The sequence below is a fragment of the Trachypithecus francoisi genome, unplaced genomic scaffold (assembly GCF_009764315.1).
Source record: "Trachypithecus francoisi isolate TF-2019V2 unplaced genomic scaffold, Tfra_2.0 Lachesis_group9, whole genome shotgun sequence".
Taxonomy (NCBI): Eukaryota; Metazoa; Chordata; class Mammalia; order Primates; family Cercopithecidae; genus Trachypithecus; species Trachypithecus francoisi.
The window spans coordinates 39,673,103-39,696,826 of record NW_022681474.1 but is presented as its reverse complement, the minus strand read 5'-3'; the positions used below and the strand labels follow the sequence as shown (position 1 = coordinate 39,696,826).

General features: G+C 55.3%; 1 protein-coding gene and 1 long non-coding RNA gene across 3 annotated transcripts; one reads left to right on the top strand and one right to left on the bottom strand.

Moving 5' to 3' along the window:
* Positions 1-1,203: 1,203 nt before the first annotated feature.
* On the bottom strand, positions 1,204-11,152 carry LOC117082058. 2 transcript variants are annotated; one of them, XR_004436435.1, is made up of 4 exons: positions 10,801-11,152; positions 5,481-5,787; positions 2,851-2,906; positions 1,204-2,737 (listed from the first exon to the last, which is right to left on the bottom strand). It is a non-coding gene; the product is annotated as an uncharacterized LOC117082058 (long non-coding RNA). The 2 variants fall into 2 exon arrangements; XR_004436434.1 differs by having other exon boundaries at positions 1,204-2,906; positions 3,580-5,787.
* A 25-nt stretch (positions 11,153-11,177) lies between these two features.
* ZNF503 (zinc finger protein 503) lies at positions 11,178-15,188 on the top strand. The gene is made up of 2 exons (XM_033208540.1): positions 11,178-11,961; positions 12,683-15,188. Exons 1-2 carry the CDS (start codon positions 11,653-11,655, stop codon positions 14,306-14,308), a joined length of 1,935 nt encoding a protein of 644 aa, XP_033064431.1. The 5' UTR covers positions 11,178-11,652; the 3' UTR covers positions 14,309-15,188.
* The last annotated feature ends 8,536 nt before the right edge of the window (positions 15,189-23,724 follow it).

Here is a 23,724-nt window from a genome sequence, read left to right as displayed (position 1 = left end):
GTTTTGGAGAAGGAGGATTATTGGTGATGGCTCAGTGTCCCAATGACATCAGGATTAAGTCTCGTTCTTCTGTTTTCTAGGACTTTCCCTCATAGTCACAAGATGGCTACTATAGCTGTAGATATTATGTCCAAGCTCATGCAAGGAAGGAGGGGAAAGGGAAGGGTCCAACCATAGGCATCATCCCCTTTGATCATGAAAATAGAGTGCTTCTCAACACTCACTTCCTGCTTTGCCACCCCTGTACTTCTACTTGTTCCTCATTTGCCAAAATAGGTTGCATGGCCACCCAGCTACAGGGATGCAAGGGAAAGATGAAAACAGGATTGTCATGATTGGCCTATGCCAAATGCAAACCACTGCCTGGGCCTGGTACATTACTGCAGTGTTCAAATGAGGAAGGTGGAGGGAGGCGCATATCAGATAATATATCTAAATTCTGGTATCAGATTTGACCATTGCAGGATTGGAAGTTAGACACACAAGCATAGAGGACAAGGGCTTTCCAGGCAGAGGAGACAGAAGGAAAACACAAGGCATGTGGGGAGAACAAAGAAATTCAATTTGGCTGATGTGTAAGTAGTTGCACTTTTGGTAAACTATCCTAGAGAAGTAAAATCACTAATTGCAAGGATATAGACATAAGAAATTTTATTAGCAAAAAAAACCTGGTAACAATCTATGTGCCCATTAATAGGGGAATGGTTGAATAGGTGTAGTATATACATCCTATGAAACATTATGTCGCTGGCCGGCATGGTGGCTCACGCCTGTAATCCCAACACTTTGGGAGGCTAAGGCAGGTGGATCCCTTGAGCTCAGGAGTTCAAGACTAGCTGGGGCAACATGGAAAAACCCCATCTCTACAAAAAATACAAAAACTAGTCAGGCATGGTGGTGCATACCTGTAGTCCCAGTTACTTGAGGGGCTGAGGCGGGAGGATCACTTAAGTCTGGAAGGTCAAGGCTGCAGTGAGCCGTGTTTGTGCCACTGTACTCCAGCCTGGGCAACAAAGTGAGACCCTGTCTAAAATACTTACATACATATATACATATTTTTTTAAAAATTAAAATTACTATGTAGCTAAAAAATGAATATATTCATTCCATATCTATAGACCCATTTATTATTTAGAAAGAATGAGCAAGTTGCAGAGACCCCAATATAATCCCTTTTGTATAAACAGGCAATAACACAATAGCTCCACATATATGAATGTAGTTTATTATGAGCATGGAGCATAGTGAAAGGGGTAGAAGTTATACCCCAGGTCCTTAACAATGGATATCTTGGAAGACTGGGTGGGAAATGCAGAGGAGGTGAGGAAGATCACTAATGTTTTTCTTTGTATATCTTTGAGTGTTTTCCTAGTTGAGGTGAACATGTGTTTCCTTCATAATTTTGGAATGCATCTTAAAGCTTTACAAAAGTAGTTTGGAAGTGGGTTATGAAGAGTCAAGTGTTACATTGTGTGATAGGGAGCCACTGAAGATTTTTGAGTAAGGGAATGATATGGTCAGGAAAATTAACCCAGTAGGAGTATGTATAACGGATTAGAGGCAGGAGAGGTGGAGGATGGGCAGAACAATTAGAAGGTTCTTGTAGCAGCAGTTCAGTCAGAAACTAGTAAGAACTGAACTGTGATAGCAATAATATGTGAAGAAAGGAAGAGGAAAGGGGGCGCAGGCTAGAGCCTTGAGACATATATGCCCAACACTGGGAGATGGTCGTGGGGGGCATGTTTTTCCATTAAATTGTGTCAACCAACACATCTTGCATCTTGAAACCCTGAATAAATGGCTGTAATCCATGCATATTACTCTTCTCCAACCTCCTCCAGCATCCCCTTATTTGACATTTACAATAAAGGCATTCAAAATAATGTACGTTTTCATGAGATTTGTATCATCTTCCTCAATAAGTTGAGAACATCTTAGAATGTGAGAGCATACAGAATACTTACTGGTGGCCCCAAAAAGTGCAGTTTCATTCGTTCATCATAGTTGGTGGTTTACACAAATGCTCTTTCTTCATTTGTTCCTTGAAGGAACAGCCCCAGTCCCCTGGGAGTTTACCATCCAGTGAAGGGGACAGACTCTCAACAGGAAACTCTATTATAAGTGAGGGTAATGGGACGTGGGAGGACGCAGGAAAGTGATGTGTGAGCTGAGACCTGAAGGAAGAGGATGAGCAAGCCAGGTGAAGAGAAGGACAGGTCATTCCAGAGAGACAGCGAAAAGCAGGAGCAAAGCCCTTGAGGTGGGGAGTAGCATGGCACACTTGAGGAACTAAAAGGAAGCCTTGGGTAGCAGGAGTTCCGGGTGAGGGGGTGTGGAGGCAGACCAAGGCAGAAAGGCAAGCTGGGGCAGAGCCAGTGTAGACCTGCCAGCCAGGGGAGGCAAGCTCAACTCGTTCTCAAGAACAACGGGAACCCGGATGCTTTTAAGCAGAAGAGAAACATGGTTGGATTTGCTTTTTAAAGAAGGCACGCTGGCTTGGGCTGGGACTACAGGATGCTCAATGGTCCGTTTTTCCCATTAGGCTGGGAGCTGGCCAGGGGCTGAGATGACCCCATGCCATTTATACCGTTCTCCTCTGTGCAGATCCCCCTCCTGCTCTGCACCGGCCTCAGCTGCAAATGGTTGTGGTTAACAGGCTGGTACTCCCCCATCAGAAAAGTAAAAGTCCCCCTTCCTCCAATACTCCCCCAGGGTAAGGAGTCGGGATGCTCCAGATCTGAAGAAAAGAAGGAATAAGGATAAGGATGGGATGTGGGTGAGGCAAGGCCGATTTATTCTCTCTGTGCCTCAATTTCTTTATCTATGAAATGGGGCATTCATGGTACCTACCTCAGAGAGTCGCTGTGGGCGAGGACATAATTCATACGAAATTTTCTAAATGGCACCTGGCACAAAATGAACAATCAAAAAGTGTTAGTTTTTGTTTTTGTTCTTCCTGAAGGATAGGTGGGACCCTGTGATCACGGACTATATTCCCGACTGTCCGAGAGCATGGCTGCTCACATCCGCAGAGAGAGCGTGAGGACCCCTGGGCCAGGAGTAGCAAATGACCTAAGTTTCGACAAATCTCACGTGCAAGTTTGGGCCTGGGATCCTAGTCCGAAGATGCTTCAGTTCCTATGACTTAAAAAGAGAGTACCCCCAGGTGAGGAAAAGGGAGCCGCCCTCTGCCCTCCCACGAAACCCGGTTCAGCCCGAGGCTTCCGGGGACGGGGGCGCTTGGCGGGGCCGTGACCTGAGATCCCGCTCCGGGGCGGTGGGGGCGGAGCCTGGCCTCGAGCGGGTGGGCCCGCTTGGCTGAGGGGCGGGACCGGCGCGTCAGCCCGCAGCCCCACCCCCAGCGGAAGTGCCGCCGGGGCCGCCCCTCCCTCCCGAGGCCCGTTCCACTCGCCCCTCCCGAGGCCCACTCTTCCTGGCGCAATTCGGCTCCCGGAGCTGGTTCTGCCAGGGCCCCAGCACCGGTCCAGAGAGGAGGCCCCGGGTCCGCGCGTCTGGCTGTGTCGGGCGGTGCTCTCTGTCCCTCCCACTCCCCAGCCCTCCTTTCCATGTCTTGGTTACCTGCGCGGCTGCAGGCGCCGCGGGGGACTGCACAGGTAAAGTCTCGGCAAGTGAGGGTGCAGGTGTGGGCGCCTCCTGGGTCAGGCGGGCAGGGGAGAGGCCGACGGCAAGTGCCTGGCTTTAAAAAGATTGATTTTTTTTTTTTTTTACAGCGATTGTATTGAAAGTGGGGGCTTGGGGAGGGCAGACACGGACCCTAGGAGCGCTGCAGGGCGCTGGGGAGACAGAGGGGCGGGACTGAAGCCCTGAGAGCTTGGGGGCCGGTTGCGTTAAGGCCCCGCAGCTTGCGCAGGCTCCCTGGTGCCTGGGAGGTGGTGCGCCGGTTGGGTGGGGGCGGGTCCAGGCAGCGGCGTCGGAGAATTGTTCCCCACCCAGTCCCCGAGGTGACTGGGTTTTAACAGTCTCCCTTCCCGGGCGCGCACATTCCCAGGTTTGGAGAATGAAAATCAATAAAATCGATGCAGTGGCAAAGAACACAAAACATGTTGGGTTATTATTATTTGTGTTTGTTAAATTCTTTTTGGTGTTTTTTTTTTTTTTTTAACTTGTTTCTTAGAAAAGGTGGTTTCGGCTTGGATAACGGCCTCAGAGAGGGACGAAAAACGCCCCCTGGTCTCCCAGCAGGGGCCGGGGGCCTGTCTTAGGTCCCAAGCCTCGAAAAACGTCCCGGGTTGGCCGTGTGGGGTCCGGCGGCGGGAGAGAAGCCCGGGCCACGCTCGGTTTCCGGATACGGCTATTCCCCGCACCTCACCCTTTGCCCTTTAGGGAGATGGCCCCCCTCCACCGACATTTCCCCGGTTCACCACCCCCACGCCCCAGGAACCGCGCCTCCTTCCCTCCCCCGCGCTCTCCCCGGCGCTTTAAATAATGATATTTGCATGCAGGGAGCGATTCATAAATATGTCAGGGCTGGTGAAATATAGGCAACATTTCAAACTTTCTATTTAAAAAACATGAATTATGGCCGCGGAAAATGTGTTCCCATTTAAAGGCGATACGAAGTATTTGGTGTCTCGTCCCCGGGCCCATCCATCACGCAGACAATAAAGAGAGTTTTTCGCCCTGACACCCGCGATTTATGGGCGCCCTTCTCTGCCCTCATCACTCACCCGCCGCGGCCGGCCTGGCGACAGGCCCCGCGGAGAGACGCGCGGCCGCCCCCGCGCGGGCTAGCTAGCGCACTTTGCGCCCTCGCCAGCCCCGCAAGATCTCGACTCCCAGAGGGAAGCACCCGCTCCCAGGAGTTGGGGGGGTCGGTCTTGAGGGTCTGGGCAGCCGAGTGGGAGCGGAAACCACACTGGTTCTCCCACCCCGCGCAGCCTCTCAGGGCTGGGGCCGAGTGCACCGCGGCGGGGTTTTGCTAGCCTTTGCTGTGTCCTGGCCTCGCCGGCGCCGCGCCTGAAGTTTGCAGGGCAGGCGGCGGGAAGTTATTTAAGCGCTGGCTCGAAGTGAGCACAGAGAACTGGGCAGGGGGTTACCCAGGCCAATTCTTGGGCCATTCCTCCCCAGGGAACGTGAAGCTGTCCCCAAGCTTTCTTGAGCCCCGCCGGGCGGATGCTTCTGGGCTAATCTTTCTGCAACTTTTACAAAGCCGCCTCCTCCCCAGTTTGATCTCTGCAAACACACCCTGGGCGTCCGCGGCAGCGTGGAAACGATTTTTACCGTCTAGGGCCGAGGAGTTGCATTGAAATAAGGAAGGCGAGGCGCCTTCTCTTGTGTTTCGCCCCGGGCCAGGGCCAGGCTGGGTCACCCAGTGTCCTCTTCGCCCCCCCTCCCCCGCCCCACCCTTCGCGCGCCCTCCAGAGCCGCCATCGAATCTCTGTTGCTAACTTGCAGCGCTCTGGGGGTTCTCCGAGATACAGGCTCAAGAGAGAGCCTTCGTCAAGGAAAGTTCGGGCTACCTCTGTAGGAGAATTTGCTTTCATTTTTCACCGCGGGCGAACCTGGCCAGGCGGGTTTCCGAAGCACCAGCAGAGCTGGGGGCTGTCAGGCAGCGAGAGGCTCCTCAACCTGGGGGCGCCGCTTGTCCAGCCTCCCTCGGAGGCCGGACTAGCAGCCGCCCAGGCACTAGGAGCCACCTCGAGTCCCGCGTTGGGCCGAGGTGTCGGCGTATACGCGAGCTGGGAGCCGTTTCCTGCAGGATGCCTGCGAGCTGGATTTATTCGGATAAATGCAGCGCAAACGACAGCCAGAGAAATCCCGTCGATTCTAAAAATGACAAGGTTGAATTTATTAGACTGAGATTCATGTGTAAGTGCAGGGAGATGAAAGTTATACAAACAGCTCCACGTCCAGTGTGAACACCACTGATCGCTTCCAGCTTCCAGGGCATGTAATTAACACATCTGAATATTTAGATATAGAGAGAAATATAAAAATACTCTTAAATTCTCCGTGTGTGGACATATATTTCATTTGAAAAAAATTATAGAACAAGTGTCCTTTTACAGCCCCTGCTTGGGTGTCATCAGGGCTGGAGATAGAACTTATGTCCAAATAACCACCCAGAGAATATTATCTATAACCAGAGTGAGTCCCGCATCGCTGAGGGTTACGGTATCTACAGATCTTTAAATATCTGCAGCGTGACGGAGGTGAAATAAATATATTTAAGAAAAGCAGGCGCGAAGATAACCGAGCCACTGTGTCCAAACAATATTTCTGGGCATGGAAATAAATTTCCTACAAGGTCGGCAGTGGAGAGTGCAGACAAATGGAGAGGCTTTCGGAAACCCTGTGTGGGGGCCACCGGTCCTGGACCCCATGCACCATGCAAGTTGAAGTGGGCTCTATTGGATGTCCGTGGCCTCCCTGCGTGACTGCTGCGAGAGGCTCGGCCCTGACGCCCAATACTGCAGCGCCCTGGGGGTCCTCCGAGATACAGGCGCGAAGAGCCTTCGCGGAGCACTGAACTGACGTATCAGGTGGCAGGCCTGAGCTCCCCTGGGCAGCCCTTTCCTCGGAGACACTTCAGCTACCCCTCAATCCTGGCTCCACCTGGCTCTGGCAGTGGCTGTTTGGGTCTATAGATGTGGAGGAAGAGTGCAGAAAAGGGCGGGTCCGGCTCGATTCCGAGGCATCCCAAAGCAGGAAGCGGAGGCCACGGGGAAGAAGGCCACGATTTTTGCGCCTTCTAGAAGTCAGGCCCCACCCATACTCTTGGGGCACTAACTTGAGGCCACAGAGGCAGTTATCTGGGTGTATTTACTTATATCAGGCACACACACACACAGTCACTACTGAGGCCCAGATGCCCCCGTGAGTCTTATCTACATATTTGAAAAGCCCGGGCAACGCCAACAGCGAGGTCGGCAACGCTGCAGCTGTGAAATTCCAAGGCCAAATACTAATTCCAGAATAGGGCAATTGTCCACCAGTCTCTCTCCCTCTTTTTCCTCTTCACCTCTCCAAACCCACCCAACCCTTAAACAGGAGCAGAGCTTCTCAGAGGCCTGCTCGGAAAGAGATTAGAGAGGACTTTGCCATGAGTTTCTAGGAACTGCACACTCCTGGGGCAACCCTGCCGCGGGAGAAATAACCAGGGCCCTGAGAACGTCCTACTCCAGGCAGTGTGACTGCGCACGAAGCGTTTATACGGCACACCGAGAAGAGGGAGCCAGAATGGGAAATACTCCCTGGCAAGTAAGAAAAGGGAAAAGGAAATGAAGGAAAGAGATGCGGGAGCCCAGAAAGACGCGGGAGAGGAAACAAAAAGGAGAAGGGAGACAGAAAAAAGAAATGACTGCCAGGAGAGACGCGCCGAGGAGAGCGCAGCCCGTGGCGAGACCCCGGGACAAGGCCGGGCCGCGGCTCCTGCACTCCAGGCTTCTCCCCTGCCCCGAGCAGCGGCGAGGGCCACATGGGACTGTCCCCTACTGGCCCCGCGAATCTGCGCCTTGCTCCCAGTCCGGTGGGGCAGACCTGGGTGCAAAGGCCTCCGCGCGCGCTTTCTCTTCCTGCTCCCGGGGACCGGGAGGCGGGGCAGGACAGGGGTGGGGAGGCCCCCGGGGGCGCGCGCCAGTCCGGGACTGTTTGGGTGCTCTGGGCCAGGCTTTTCAGCTCGCCGGGCCTGACCTGTCAGGCGGATTATCTTCGAGGGAGATTAATAGGGGAGGCGGGCTGCAATAATAATCGTTTTGTTTGATGTGACAACTCTGATAGGCGTTGATTTACTTACAAACTGATAGGCTTTTAATTGAGCGCCTCCGCCGAGCCCGAGATGAAAGGGAAGCGGCGGTGAAAGGCGGCCCGCCTGCCCTCCGGCCTCAATACTGATTAGCCATCTCGACAGTGAATAGTTCAAGGCATTTTCAAACTTTTTTCCTCAGCTCTCTCCCCTTCCTTCTCCTCCTCCCACCCGCTCCTCCAATGTCTGCCTTGCCCACTCCTTTTTTAGAGAAAACAAATCATTTCCACTGTGTGCAAATAAAATCCGCAGGACATCCACGCCAACCGCTGCCGGGGATTGAAGGCTTTAGGCCGGACGCAGAGTAATTAATGGTCCCCACCCCCGGACCCGCGCGGCCTTCGGGGGTTTGGCCTCCTGCGCGAGGTGCGCAGGCTCGGACGCTGGCGGCTCCCAAAAGCCCCGGGCGTGCAGGCCCCCAGGCGCCCCCAAGCGCTCGGACCCTTGGAGTGGAGTTTTGAGAAAAGCGAACGCACGCTGACCACTGCCCGCATCCACGCAGCACAGCGCAGCCCTACGAGCGTGTGCGGCCACACCGGGGAACGCGGGAGCCACTCCCCGCTCACCCCCAGACTTCAGGTGCTGAGGCTGCCTCCCCTGAGCCGCCGGCGTAATAAGATGCTGGAATTAGAGGAGAGGGGGAAGAGCTGAGTCTGGAGGCTGGGGAGGGACGCCCTTGGCTGTGTCACCCCCAGCCCTGCCGCAGCCCCCAGAATTTCAGTGCCCGGGCCTCGAGGGGAGGCCGCGGCTATAGCGGCCCAAAGCTGGGCTCGCGGCGTTGGGAGCACTACCATTGGTTGGGTGGACACCTAGACGGCCGCGGACTCAGTGACCAGGCACACATGGGCACACCCGAAGGATAAGAGCGGCTTCACAGACGCGCTGCCCCGCAGAGACAGCGTAGGACTGTCCCGCCCTCCGAAACGCACACCTGGGACTCGCTCCCCGGAGACCAGACAATCTGTACAGCGTGGGGCCTCGCCACCCGCTCGCCAACTGACCTTCCTCAGATGTTGCACGGACACTACAAACCCCCTTGAATGCAGGTGTGCTCTTACACACTCACACTGACAAACACCAGCCCCAAACACACACCGCCTCATTCTCCTCTTCTCTCCAAATGAGCTTCAGTCAAGTTACCATCTCATGAAGTTTACCAAGCCAAAGAATCAAGGGATAAAATCCAAACGCAGAAAAAGAATGCCTAGGAGCAAATTCTAAAACTCACCCCAGAAAGTTCTCGGAACCCTTGCGGAGTGGGAGACAGAGAAAGAATCGGGGGAGGGGAGTGAGGTGGGGCAGGGGAGTGAGATGGGCCAAGAGGAGCGGGCGAGCACGCCGAGGGCAGGTTCTAGACCCGACCCCCGCGCGTACCCAGCTCAGCCCCAGGTGCGCGCCGGTCGAAACCGGGTCTCCAGGCTCGGCCCCCGCCCCCCGCGCGGGCACAGACTGGCTACCGACTCCCAGAGCTCCCAGCCCCACCATTTATCAAAAGGACTTGACAACAAAAGAAGAGCCGGGGCGGAAAAGCGGAGGAGGGGAGATTCAAAGTCTTCCAAGTCGTTCCGAGGAAGGGGGTGTGTCCTTCTCACCCACCCACCCCCTCTTAATTTCTGCGAGTTTCTGGAGGAGACCCTCGAACCCGCTCCGAACGCTATCAGAGTCCCGATAACTCACGCAGCGCCACAGGCATGCATACACACTGGGCACCCAGGTCCAGGTACCCGGTGGCACGCACAGCGCCTCCCCTTTTCTTCCCAAACAACCCGAGTGACGGTGCAAATCGAGGGGAACGCGGCAGTCCCGCTCCGCTTCCCTGGAAGAATCCGCGTTCCCACAGGCAGCCGCCCCCTCCCTCTCTCCCTCCTTCCCTCGACTCTCCCAGCGCAGGTCGTTCCGACTCGGCGTTCCAATAAATTCTCGAGAGCAGCCCCAAGTGACCCAGGCTCCCCAGCCTGCAGGGATGGCGGCAGGTGGGAGAAGGTCGGGGAGGGGGCATGAGTGGGCCTGAGTCGTTTCTCCCCCATACACCATGGCCAGGCCTCTTCTTCGCAGCCTCTCAGCCCTGGTTACGACCCGAGGGGGTCAAAGAATTGAGGCGAGGTTTACCCCACCATTGACCTCCAGGATTCGAGGTTCCTTGGTGGTGTGGCTCTTAGAAGTCTCCGAGTTTGGGGTTAGGGAACTACGGAGGGTGGCAGCCTGACCTCCGCAAGCTACACGCCCCCCCGGGGACTAGCGGTGGCGGGAATCTCCCGTGTTAGACGTTGCCGCCGCTGGTCTCGGGTACCCGGAGCCGCGCCCGAACTCCGCGATCCCAACACACCGAAGCCCCCAGAGGTGGAAGGGCGACTCTCCGACAACGAGAGGGCAGGCGCGCACTCCAGGCCTGCGCACCCCTGTCGGCGCCCTGGGCGCACCTGCGCACTTTACTCTCGCTATTCATTTTCCTGACACCGTGCGCCTCTCTCCCCTCTTTCATTCTTTTTCTTAGAGCCCCCATCCCACCCCACCCCCATCCCAGGAGGCCGCTCCTCCTTTCCCCTCCTCCAGTTCCCTCTCGATCTCTTCCTTCCTCTCCGTCTCTCTCTCCCTCTCTCTTTTTCCCTTCAAGTCGCACCCGCCTTGTAATCAGCAACAAAAGCTGACATAAATCACGGGAGGATTGACAAGAGCTGACAAATAACTGATTGATTGCGGTCGAGGAACACTGACAATTGATGGAGGGGTGGAGATGCCCAAAGAACGGGGGGAGGGAGGAAAAGAGGGCGGAAGAGGAGAGTAAGAATGGGGGGTTGGGGGAGAGACTGAGTGTGAAACAGAGGAAACATGTGATCCCCGCTGCTGCCCCAATCTACGCGTCCCCGGGCGTCACGTGGCCGGGAAGGGCGGAGAGCCCAGCGCGCATCGCGGTGTTGAGCCGCCGCCGCTGCGACTGCCCATCTAGCTTCTGGTTTCTCCGCCGCGGAATCTGAGGAAATCAGAGCGGGCGGGCGGGCTTCTTCCAGCTCCGGCTCCCCACCTTCCTTCCTTACCCTGGTGGCCGCGCTGCGCCGCGCGGGATCTCGATTACTGCGAAGGAGAAAACTGGGTGTGCGGGTTCCCTTAGCCCCTGGAGTTGACAGTCCGGCCGGTGTCCACACTCCCACTGGTGCTCCTTCTGGACACCCCCGCAGTCTGTTCCTCACGCGCACCCCCCTCCAAAAGAAGGTTTCAGTTTATTTTCGAGCTGGGGAAAGGAAGAACGACGAGGAGGAAAAAAGAGGGAGGCGGCGGATGGCAAACGTAGAATAAATGTCCAGCTCGTCCTCGGAGCGAAATCGAGGGAGGAGACACACGGCGGGGGTGGGGGGGGCGGCGGCGAAGACGGAGCTGCCCATTAAAACCAGCTCTGAGAGTCCTGGCGGCGGCGGCGGCGGCGGCGCGGGACGCGTCACATCCCCTTGACCCTCCAATCACCTCGGGCTCCCATTTGATTGGAAGGCGGCAAAGGCTTTAATCTCCCCCTCGGTGCAGCTGCTTTTGAAGTGAGTTTCCTCGCCAGAGCCCCGGCTGGACACGCAGCGGCTCACATCGCAGAGCGCAGCGTCGGCGCGGGGCCGTGAGAGCGCAGCGCAGGGGAGCAGCCCGAGGCGGACACCGTGAGCCGCCCGGCACTCCAGCAGTCCAGCCGGCTCCTCCAGCCCGGCCACGGCTCCGCTGCGGGCCACCCAGGATTACTCGCATCTGGCTCCAGGCGCCGAGAAGGCGCGCTGGGCGCCCGTGGCCGCCGCGCCAGCTCCTCCTCCTCCCGCTGCTCCTGCTCCCCGGGCGAGCGCGCAGCCCCGAGCCCGCCCCGCGCCTCCCGGAGCCCTCCCCCCCGCTGCTCCCATGCGCGCGGGTGGGTCATGAGCACAGCGCCCTCGCTTTCTGCCCTAAGAAGCAGTAAGCACAGCGGCGGCGGCGGCGGAGGAGGCGGCGGTGCGGACCCTGCCTGGACCAGCGCGCTCTCTGGAAATAGCTCCGGCCCCTGCCCAGGCTCGTCCCCCGCCGGCAGCACCAAGCCTTTTGTGCACGCCGTGCCTCCCTCTGACCCCCTGCGCCAGGCCAACCGCCTGCCAATCAAGGTGCTGAAGATGCTGACGGCACGAACTGGCCACATTTTGCACCCCGAGTACCTGCAGCCCCTGCCTTCCACGCCCGTCAGCCCCATCGAGGTAAGTACCCTCTCTGGATCGCACTGGGACTACTACCCTGGTTGCCACCTTAGGGCTTTCTTTTTCTCGGCATGTGGGCGGGGGTGGGGGAGTCGGAGTGATTCAGCTCCCGAATGGGGGAAGAGGCTACTGCTTCCGTACCTCAAAACTAGGGCGGAAAAGGGGGAGGAAGTGGAATTGGGCGTGAATGCTAGGAAGCAAGGCTGCAAATACTTGTTTCTGCTTTTGATATGAAAGGCCCCTACCCCGACCCAGGCCCCTTCACTCGGCACCGAAGGCAGGCGGAGGTCTGAAATACGGTTCCAAAGTCGCCGTCCTCCGGATCCCCAGAAGCCAGTGTGTGCACAGGCACCAGCCGCCCAAGCCCGTACTCTGAAGAATTAAGGAGTGTTTGTGGGGAGGGGGTACAGTTCTGGGTCTAGGAACCGAGCACTAAAACGTTTTGCTTTTTAAAAATCTAGTTAGCGCTCAGAGAGGGCAGGAAAGATGCTGCTGGGGGTGGTGGTTGGGCGGGGGGAGCAATCTGCTGCCTTTCCCAAGGGCGAGAATGTTTGTTTGTGAGTGGGTGTTGAAGACGGGGTGCCGCCTAGAATTGTGCCTCGGGGCTGGGAGGATCTTCGTGGGCTGTTGCGGAGAAGCATTTGAACCCCAGAAGCCAGGATTCTAAAGGGTTTCCACTTCTTTCTCTGTGTGACCCCCCCCCCATCGTCTGACCCCGCAGCTCGATGCCAAGAAGAGCCCGCTGGCGCTGTTGGCGCAAACATGTTCGCAGATCGGGAAGCCCGACCCCTCGCCCTCCTCCAAACTCTCCTCGGTTGCCTCCAACGGGGGCAGCGCGGGCGGTGCCGGCGGCGGCGCCGCGGGCGACAAGGACACCAAATCGGGCCCCCTCAAGCTGAGCGACATCGGTGTGGAGGACAAGTCGAGTTTCAAGCCGTACTCCAAACCCGGCTCGGATAAGAAGGAGCCGGGAGGCGGCGGTGGAGGCGGTGGCGGGGGCGGGGGCGGCGGCGGGGGTGTTTCGGCTGAGAAGTCGGGATTCCGGGTACCGAGCGCCACCTGCCAGCCATTCACGCCCAGGACAGGCAGCCCGAGCTCTAGCGCCTCGGCCTGCTCACCGGGAGGTATGCTGCCCTCGGCCGGGGGTGCCCCGGAGGGCAAGGACGACAAGAAAGACACCGACGTGGGCGGCGGCGGCAAGGGCACCGGGGGCGCTTCGGCCGAAGGGGGACCCACGGGGCTGGCACACGGCCGGATTAGCTGCGGCGGCGGGATTAATGTGGACGTGAACCAGCATCCGGATGGAGGCCCGGGGGGCAAGGCTTTGGGCTCAGACTGCGGTGGTTCATCGGGCTCCAGCTCCGGCTCCGGCCCCAGCGCGCCCACCTCCTCCTCAGTGCTGGGCTCTGGGCTGGTGGCTCCCGTGTCACCCTACAAGCCGGGCCAGACAGTGTTCCCTCTGCCTCCCGCAGGCATGACCTACCCAGGCAGCCTGGCCGGGGCCTACGCCGGCTACCCGCCCCAATTCTTGCCACACGGCGTGGCACTCGACCCCACCAAGCCAGGCAGCCTAGTGGGGGCGCAGCTGGCGGCGGCCGCGGCCGGGTCTCTGGGCTGCAGTAAGCCGGCCGGCTCCAGCCCCTTGGCCGGAGCGTCTCCGCCGTCCGTGATGACAGCCAGTTTGTGCCGGGACCCGTACTGCCTCAGCTACCACTGCGCTAGCCACCTGGCAGGGGCGGCGGCCGCCACCGCTTCGTGCGCACATGATCCGGCCGCTGCGGCCGCGGCGCTGAAGTCCGGATACCCCCTGGTGTACCCCACGCACCCGCTGCACGGTGTGCACTCCTCGCTAACGGCCGCCGCGGCTGCTGGCGCCACACCGCCCTCCCTGGCCGGCCACCCCCTCTACCCCTACGGCTTTATGCTCCCTAACGACCCGCTCCCCCACATCTGCAACTGGGTGTCGGCCAACGGGCCGTGCGACAAGCGCTTCGCCACGTCAGAAGAGCTGCTGAGCCACTTGCGGACCCATACGGCATTCCCCGGGACAGACAAACTGCTGTCGGGCTACCCCAGCTCGTCGTCTCTGGCCAGCGCCGCCGCGGCCGCCATGGCTTGCCACATGCACATCCCCACCTCGGGCGCGCCGGGCAGCCCTGGGACGCTGGCGCTGCGCAGCCCCCACCACGCGCTGGGACTCAGCAGCCGCTACCACCCCTACTCCAAGAGCCCGCTTCCCACGCCCGGCGCCCCTGTGCCGGTGCCCGCCGCCACCGGACCCTACTACTCCCCCTACGCCCTCTACGGACAGAGACTGACCACCGCCTCGGCGCTGGGGTATCAGTGAGGGCGGCCGGGAGGGCGAGCGAGGGAGAGGAAGGAGCTGGGGGAGGGGAGGAGCCCAGGGAAGGGCGGGATCACGGCCCAGGCTGCTGACACCCGCGCGTGGGGAGGACTCGGGCCACGAAAGGAAATAAATATATGCCGTATCTACCCGACAGCAGCGACCGAGACCCGGTGGGACACTCCCCTTCTCCCCACTCTCACCTCCCCACCCAAACTTTATAAAAGTTGAAAAAATATCGTTTGACTTTTTATAGAAAAAGAAGGAAAAAATAATTGAGAAAGTGTTCATCTGAGAACTGCACGGTGGACACTGGTATTTATTTATGTTAGCTCCAAGCGGACCCGTGGTTCAAAAGTGCATTATTTAGTTTGAGCTCTGTAGGTAAAAAGGAGGAGGGAAAAAATTTAAAACTTGAGGGTAAAAATGTGGAAAACAAACCCTCCCATCCCTTGTAGATTATAAATAAAAGCAAAACCGCCACAGAACTAGAGGTCTTCTCTTTAATGTTACTTTAAAATTGCTATGATTGTATTGTACGTTATTTAATGTCTGATTGAAACAAATTTACATGCATGTTTGTTACAAAAAATGAAAAAGTCACAATTTGTCTGCTCTGATTTAAAATTGCAATTATTTTTAAGGTGTATACCATCGAAGAGAATGGGTATTTTTTTGTATGTATTCTGGAAGAAAACAACAAAAAAAAGGAAAAAAATTCTATTCCAAAACCTCATTTGCCTTATTTTGTTCTTTAAAAGGAACACTTAACTATTTTTAATTTTTAAGTCCACCCGCTGAGAAGGGGACAAGGTTTACGTCATGTACTAAAATAATAGACAATGTATCGCTTTAAAGATTAAAATTCCGTATATTTGATGTATTAAAGGGTTTTACTTCTTATCTTTTTTATTTTTTGGTTAAAGAGAGCATGGCAGTTTCGGCCGCAGTGGGTTCCAGGGCCTCACTGCTACTCCTCCTTCCCGGGACCATGGCCGAATTTCCGATCGCTTTGTTGTGATTTTCTGGGAGGCAAAGGCGTCGGAAGGGGCGACCAGCCATTAAGTTGGCCTTGGGGAACATATTTTTAGAGGATATCTCACTATTTGGAAAGATAGTGTCCTCTGCTATCTATCATTTTGTTTTTATTTCAATATTCTCGTGGCAGCTGGCTTTTTAAAAGTGAAAGGGGGTGTGTGACGGGGAACAGGGTTTTTGTTAAATTTCCCTCCTGAGCTTTTTGGGCGTTTGGGTTTCGTTTTGTTCAGAGTGGAGCAGGCTGGGACTCGCGGCTGGGCCTGGGCCGAGGCCTCGGGGACGAGGAGCTGCGCGCTGTCCCTGCGTTGGCTTCCAAGCCTCCCCTGCCCACGGCAGGCAAGCCGAATGCACTGGGAGGCGGAGGGGCGCTAGGGAAACCTGTGTCCCGGGCTGGGGAGAGAACGCCGGGACCCTTTGATCCCTCGGGGAGAGTGTGCCCTCTTTTCTTCTTCTGGCTGCCCACGGCCTTCTAAACGCTTCCCCTCCCCTAACCCTCGCCCCCACCCCTACCCGCCGGCTCCTTCCTCCAGAGTCGGGACCCGGGGCAGGCCGGCGCCACAGCTGCTTTTCCCCGTCCCGGTGGCTCTGCGGCAGGCGCTCTATTCCAGTCCGCGCCGCAGGAGAGCGCGCCCGGCCAGGGACCCAGCAAGCCCCTACAAGTGCGGCCCCAAGAGCGTCCCAGCGCCCAGGCCCGGCCTCTCTGGGACTACCAGGTGGGCACCTAAGGCTCCGCTCTGCAGAACCGCGGCGGGAGTCTGGGTCCCGGCGCAGCTCCCAGTGGCGCGGGCCACTCTCTTCTCCCCAACTTGGGCCGCAGGACAGAGCTGCCCGAAGCGCCGAAGGAAGCACGCAGAAAAGAGTCCCAGTCCGTTTTGCAGGGAGGGGGCCCGAGACCCAGCGCCCCCTCCCAGACGCTACAAGCCTGGGCGCTAGCCCTGGTCCTCCGGCTGGTTGGGAGTTCTGAGCCCAGAGCTCCCTTTCCGGGGATTCCGGGACCGGGGAGTCGCGGCTGTGAGAGCGCACCCCAAACTCCCCGCTCCCTGGGGTCAGGCCCTTCTGGGTTCTCTGAGACTCGGGATCCCGTCGGCGCTCAGGTACCCCGTTGCCTCTGGGGACTCATGGCCGCGCGGAGTCAGCCTTTGGCCTCTCGCCTGCGTCCCACAGCCTGCGGCCTCTGCCGCCATTTGCACCGGGGTTGTGACTTTGAGATTTTCCACCATCCTCCTAGGGCCAGCCTCACGGCTGCAGGACCTTTACCCGGGTTGCACGCAAAGCCACCCCCAGCGACCTCCCGGATGCTGCGGGGAGCGCGCGTGCTGCCGCCTGGAACTGACTTGGTGGGGACTCTGGCACCGCTGCCGTCTCTGCATGTCCGGACCTGCAGATGTCCGGACGTCGCGAGACCCTGGGAAACGGAGCTGGCGCTGAGGAGGACCCCTGGCCCGCAGCGTCCTCAGACGCCGCAGCCCCGCTCCCACTCTGGTCCCGCCGAGAGAGGCTGGGCTGGGCCTGGTTCCTTGAGAATCCTGGCCGGCGGGCTTGTCAGTCAACCCGGCCTCTCGGACAGACATCCCCCGCCCTGCAGGTGGGAGAGCGGCGATCGTGGAGGTGCTGCAGCCGGGGTCCCCGCTCCAGTGCTGGGGACCTGAAAGCCAGGCGTCTACCACCCTCTCACCAGCAGCAGCCATGCGCTCCTGGCCACTGCGACCCACAAACTGTGCGTCTTTTCCCTAGCGTCTTCGGACAGGGGTCCCTGAGCCACCACACCTTGCCGTCTGGGAAGGACCTAGACATTCCCCCACCCTGGGATTCAGGCCTGGGACCGGCAGGGAGACGAACCCGGGACATTCGTGCCTTCATACTTCTTGGTATTTTATCAACACAACCCAAAACCAACGTCCCTTAAAAGTTTGATGAGAACCCTTCCGGGAGCAGCTACACAGTGGCACAGCATTCTGGTGCTGAGGCGCCCAGGGATGAGGACAGAAAGGATTCCCCGACGTGTTGGACGGATCCGAGTCACCCCGGGCGCCCGGTAAGTGAAGGGTGGGTGCCAGTATGTGCTGCGCGTCCAGGCCGAGGTGCGAGCCTCCTCGGAGGGACAAATGCCCCTCCCCAAGGCACGCCCCACGACTCTCTCCAGCTTTCTCCCGAACAGCCGCTGGATCCCAGGCGTGCAGGCTGGCGGCTGGAGCCCGGGCAGAGCGCCGCGTGTCCACCAGGCGGCGCTGCAGAGCCCGGCGGAGCAGGAAGGAGCCCTGCAACCCCGGCCAGCGCGCGGGCAGCCGGCTGGGTGGGCATCCCGAGGCCCCGCGCTTCCACTTTCGCGTGGCTTTAGAAGCAGTGTCCAGGAGGCCCCTCCCTGTGGCTCCTCGCCTCTTTTCTCCGCTGCGAACCGTCTTCCCTGCTCTTCTCCACCCTCTCCGCCTTCTGCCCTTGTTTCCTCCTCGCTCTCTCTTCCTGTCCGGAGGACTGACCCAGGTGTCAGTCCCTTCCCAACCTGGGGAGCTCCCACCCTCAAGGCTCTGACACGTTACCTTGTCTGCCATGCTGAAGCAGTCCCCACACAGGCCTGCATTCATTCACTCCCTCCTTCACTGATTATTTCCTAACGTCTACCCCTTGCCAAGGGCTTTACTCATTCTTGACAGTTTTAGAAACCGAGGCTAAGTCCTGGAGGCCAGTGGCAGGGCTGGCGGATAAAGTTCAGGCCTTTCCCCCACCATGCAATCTTATCCCCCTACCTGTCCCTCTGGTGGTGACACTGAGTGACCCTGGTGTCCTTGTGCTGGGTAACTCCGCATAGATGCAAATCAGGGAGGTGTGCCTCCGAGAGAGCTGCGGAAGAAGCACCAGCTTCTGAAATCTGCCACAAGCCTGTGGACCTCTGAGTAAGCACAACTAACACAAATGCAGATGCCTGTCAACACACACACTCACATGTTTGCACACTTTCACTCCTACTTCCACAGAAGCCACACCCCTGCTCTGACTCTGGCACACCTGGTTACGTGTGGCACACACTTATGCTCTGACAACAGACAGAAGAAAGAAAGATGTGGGCTTGGTCTTTAAGCAGTGAGGAAAGGCAGATAAAAAAACCTCACTAGGTGATGAACTTCTCGTGCTTTAGAAAACTCATAAAGCTGGAGCTCCAGGGGCGCAATCAGTTAGCGCATAGTACTTCCACAGAAAACTCGCGAAAGTTGCCCGGAAGGTGGGACCTATCCCCTGCCAGGTCATCTGCTGGCTTCTGCTGCACATATTGGCTTAGGGTTCCTCACGGAATGTGGCCAGCGGACTGGTGGTGCTTAGAGTGACTGGAAAACCTAGGCTGACCTGCTCACATTTGTCAGGGGCTATGCCCAACCCATGGGATCCTATATCATCCCACTTAAACTTCACAGCAGTTCCATGAGGTCATTAGAATCTTCACCCCATTATGAGACTTAATACCTGGGTGATGGAATAATCTGTCCAACACACCTCCATGACACAAGTTTACCCATGTAACAAACCTGCACTTGTACCCTTGAACTTAAAATAATCTTCACCTCGTTTTTCAGATGAGGAAACAGGCTCAGCAGGGGAAAGACTCTGGCTTAAGGTCACACAGCTAGTGAGAGATGGCTATAAGCAGGGCTTCTCACCTTGGCGGCTCTTGTCTGATGAAGTTTTAAAACAGAACCGTACCTGGGAACCAGAGATGCTGTTCCAGCTAGGGGAGGGTGTGGTGAACATAGCTGGGTTTTCAAAAAGGTTTTTGGTGTTATTGTTACTATTTTATTTTTTAACAGAGATTTTCTTTTTTCTTTTTCTTTTTTAATTTAATTTTATTTTTTTGAGACAGAGTCTCGCTCTGTCGCCCAGGCTGGAGTGCAGTGGCTTGATCTCAGCTCATTGCAACCTCCATCTCCTGGGTTCAAGTAATTCTCCCACCTCAGTCTCCTGAGTAGCTAAAATTACAGGCGTGCACCACCATGCCCAGCTAAATTTTTTGTGTTTTTAGTAGAGACAGGGTTTCACCATGTTGGTCAGGCTGGTCTCAAACTCCTGACCTCAAGTGATCTGCCCACCTCAGCCTCTTAAAGTGCTGGGATTACAGGCATGAGCCACTGTGCCCAGTCTATTTATTAATGGAGATTTTCAAACAGAGCAGTAGAATGAATGGTGTAATGGACCCCCATAAACCCATCACCCAGCCTCAACAATGAGCAGCTCATGGGCAACCTTATTTCCTCGCTACCCCCTCCAACTCTATTTTGAAATAATAAAGACACCATTTCACCTCCTCAGTGCCTGTCACTTCCAGCTATGGTTTCAACCTATGCTTGGACTGGCCCCCAATCCAGGGCTTATTCCACTGCCCCACCTGGGTTGAGGCTCGGTGAGCTAAAGCATATTGCTCTCCAGTTCATGCACAGTATAGCTGGATTTGAACCTACTTCTATCAGACCTGGAAGCCAAGCACTTAATCCTACCCAGTGCTGGGAGTCCCCAGAAGTCCCAAGGATATTAAGGCGTCTGTGCCCAGTGTGACCCAGAGTGAGCCCAGGGGGTATCTGGGCTATTGAAAGACTTGAGCCCTGGCTAGGAAATGCCTTAGTTGGGACACTCACAGTACAAGAGATATTCCTAGAGTGAGACCAGCATAAAGCCACATGGTGCAGTGGAAAAAGCACAGATTTAGGTTCAGTCTAACCTAACTTTTAGCTCCACCACTGACTCATATCTAAGGGTAAGTCTCTCTTGACCTCAGTTTTCACATCTATGAAATAGGGACATTGATACCAAACTAATAGTGCTATAGTGAGGCTCTAGTTAAGTAATACATTTGAAAATGGCCAACTTCCTGCCTAGTTCATACTGGTTCTTAGTAAAGACAAGTTGGTCTCTTTCTTTCCTTTCTCCCCAAAGTCTCATTTCATTTTGACCAGCCCTCTTGGCCAAGAACTTCCAGTGGCTCCCTGTGACACACTGTCTTAGAGCTTCACTCCACTACCTCGCCATCAGGGTGCCTGTAATCATGGTTCATCCTCTGATCTTGCTGTTTGCCTGATCTACCTCGTGTCTCACCAATTTTCAGAGTTCAAATCGTCTGCAAGCCAGCTAGCCCCCTAGCCCATCCTCTAACACCCTGGTGGATGACACCCATCATACACTCCTTCCCTGGAATACCTTCCTTTTTCCATTTCTACCAAAACGCTCTCAATACTCTCCTCTTCCAGGAAGCCCTCTAGATTTTTCCCCCACCACACACTGATCTTTCCCTCACTTTACGTTCCCTCAGCACTTAATGCAAAGGCAGAGGGTGGAGATACAAAGGCCACTGTACCAGGGACCAGGACACTTGGTTTTGAGCAGTGCCTCTTTATAGTTGTGTGACCATGGACAAGTAAGTCACATGTCCTCTGTGAAGCTTGTCTCCAAAACTGATACAGGGCTGTGCCTACCAGGGTGAACAGCACATTGCCAACAAGAATAAAATTAAAAAGTAGCATGAACTGCACACTTACTAGTACATGCATTCACTTATTCATGTTACTATTACTGTCCCCATTTTACAGGTGATGAAGCTGAATAAAGTAACACTGTGCTGGTCACTGTGCCTGGGATTTTGTCCTCCACCCTCTTTTCCTTATTACCAGCGACACAAAAGTTCTACTTTAGATCTCAGGCCAAGTGTGACCTCCTTCTGGGACCCCCCAGGCCCTTTTTATCAGATTTAATGCCCTTTCCTTTGCTGTATCCTGCCATCATATTCTCTTTACGTTGTCCAGAAAGCCTGGATTCTGGGTTACTGGGGAGAAGGGATTATCTCCTATACCTACTTCTAATCATGGCAGCTAGCATGGTACCTGGAGGTGTTCAATAAATTAGAAGGAGGGAAGGAAAAGAAAGGAAAGAAGAGAGGGAGGGAGAGAGGAGAAAGCAGAGGAAAGAAAAAAAACAAAAGACAGAGGGAGGACAAATGTGCATGAATCGGGCATTCCTTGGATAAAATTATGCTTCCAAAAAAGGGAGGGTAGGAGAAAAAGTAGCAGTGGCCTTAGAGGAACTTTGAATGTCTTTGCCTGAAGCTCAAAACTCAGAGCCAGGTAAGCTTCCATGCATCAGCTGGAAATAGCATTTGCTGACAATAACAAAGACTCCCAAATAGTGGCTTATGGAAGACAGATAATCTCCCAGACTGGAGGTGGGCAGTCCAGGCTGGGGGGAGCCCTCGGTCACCAGGAACCCAGGGTCCTTCTGTCTTCAGCTCTGCCAGTCCAGGAAGCTTTCATCCTTATGTCATCTCTGAGTCTGAGATGGCTGCTTGAGCTCAGGTACCATCAGCTCATTCTAAACCACAGGAAAAGGAACAAGAGGTAAAAGGGACCCTCTCCCTTTGAATGGGTCTTCCTGGAAGCCACACTGCTCCTCAGCCTGCACCTCATTGTGTAGAGTTGAGTCACTTGGCCACACATAGCTGTAAGAGAGGCTGGGAAATGTCATGTTTAGTTGGGTACATTGCCACCTCAGATAAACTCAAGGCTGCTATGGACTGAAGTGTGTCCCCAAAAAAATTCATTTGAAGGTCTACACCCCAATGTAACTGTATTTGGAAATAGGGCTGTTAAGAAGGTAAAGTTAAATGAAGTCATAAAGGTAGAACCTAATCTGGGAGGATTTATGGCCTTCTAAGAAAAGGAAGAGATACCACCAACCTCCCACCCCCAACCAATGCACAGAAGAAAGGCCATGTAAGAAGGTAGCCATCTAAAAGCCAGGAAGAGAGCCCTCACCAGAAACAGAATCAGCCGGCACCTTGATCTTGGACTTCTAGCCTCCAGAACTGTGAGAATAAATTTCTATTGTTTAAGCTTCTCAGTCTGTGGTATTTTGTCTGGCAGCCCAAGCTTACTAACACAAAGGGCTTTGTTACTAAGAGGGGCAGGAGTAGAAATAGAATATTGGCAGACTCCCCTGCACCCCATGAGTGGGATCACCCAGAGCCAGAGTCAAGAGAGAGCCCTCTTGTTGCTGACCTTCAGTGGGTCACAGCATGGTGACTTCTCCCTTTTAAACACAAATTCTTGTTGATAAAGTGGGCAGGGGTGCTGCTGGAGAAGCCCTCAGAGTTGTAATTCAGAGTTGGTGCAATTCAGTTAAATTTTAGGTGCCTATCAATGTACAATGCAATGATGTAGAGTAGGATTGGCCCTGAGGAGGAAGAGGAGAAGGAGGAGGAGAAGGAGGAGAAGAAGGAGAAGAAGGAGGAGAAGGAGGAGAAGAAGGAGAAGGAAGAAGAGGATGAAGAGGAGGGGGAGGAGGGAAGAAGAAAGAGGAGAAAAAGGAAGAGGAGGAGGAGGGGAGGAAGTAGAAGAACAATACTGAGAAAAGGAGATGGAAATAAAGAGGAAGAAGAAGAAAAAAGGAGAAAAGCAAAGCTGCTGGGTGGAAAGGCAGAAGCATATTAAACCTATCTGCCACTTGCTTCCATGTTACTGATTTAAAAAAAAAAAAAAAAAAACTGAATATAGCCTCCAGCCCAAAACGGAGGCAGACCCTGCCTTAAATAATTATGGTGTAACTACAGAAACCTGAAAGAAACAAAATCCAACCATAAAGAAGACAAATGGTGTCACTGAATCCTAACAACAGGTGAGCGAGTTTTGTTTTGTTTTGTTTGTTTGAGACGGAGTCTCGTTTTGTCACCCAGGCTGGAGTGCAGTGGCACAATCTCAGCTCACTGCAACCTCCTCCTCCCAGGTTCCAGCGATTCTCCTGCCTCAGCCTCCTGAGCAGCTGGGATGATAGGCATGTGCCACCACATCCAGCTAATTTTTGTACTTTTAGTAGAGACGGGGTTTCACCATGTTGGCCAGGCTGGTCTCTAACTCCTGATCTCAAGTGATCTGCCCACCTCAGCCTCCCAAAGTGCTGGGATTACAGACATGAGCCACTGCGCCTGGCCCATGTGAGTTACTTTTAACCCTGCCTCTATGCACCTACAAAGAGGTGGCCCAGGGGATACCTACGCTGGGTCCAAGAGGGCACTGGGAGGAGAAGGAGACTTGCAGAAGAGAAGAGGAGATCCCTGGGAAACTAGAGGGAGTAAGGAGAATGCAGGAACCAGGAGAGGCAGTGAGCATGAATGTGAGCCTTTTGGTTGTCCCGTTGCTGGAAGTTTCCTCCAGCCTTAGGTCTCAACAAGGAAGAGACATCTCAGAGTTCTCGGCTGACTCTCTGTGTCTCTCCATCTCTGCCATTTTTCTTTCATACACTTTACAAACATCTCCTCTCCTCCAAAACCCTTCCGGGGCAATTAGGCAATTCCTAGGGTGTGGGAATTCTACACGCTCCATCCACATCAGCAGTTCTTAAGCCTTTTGTGGGTT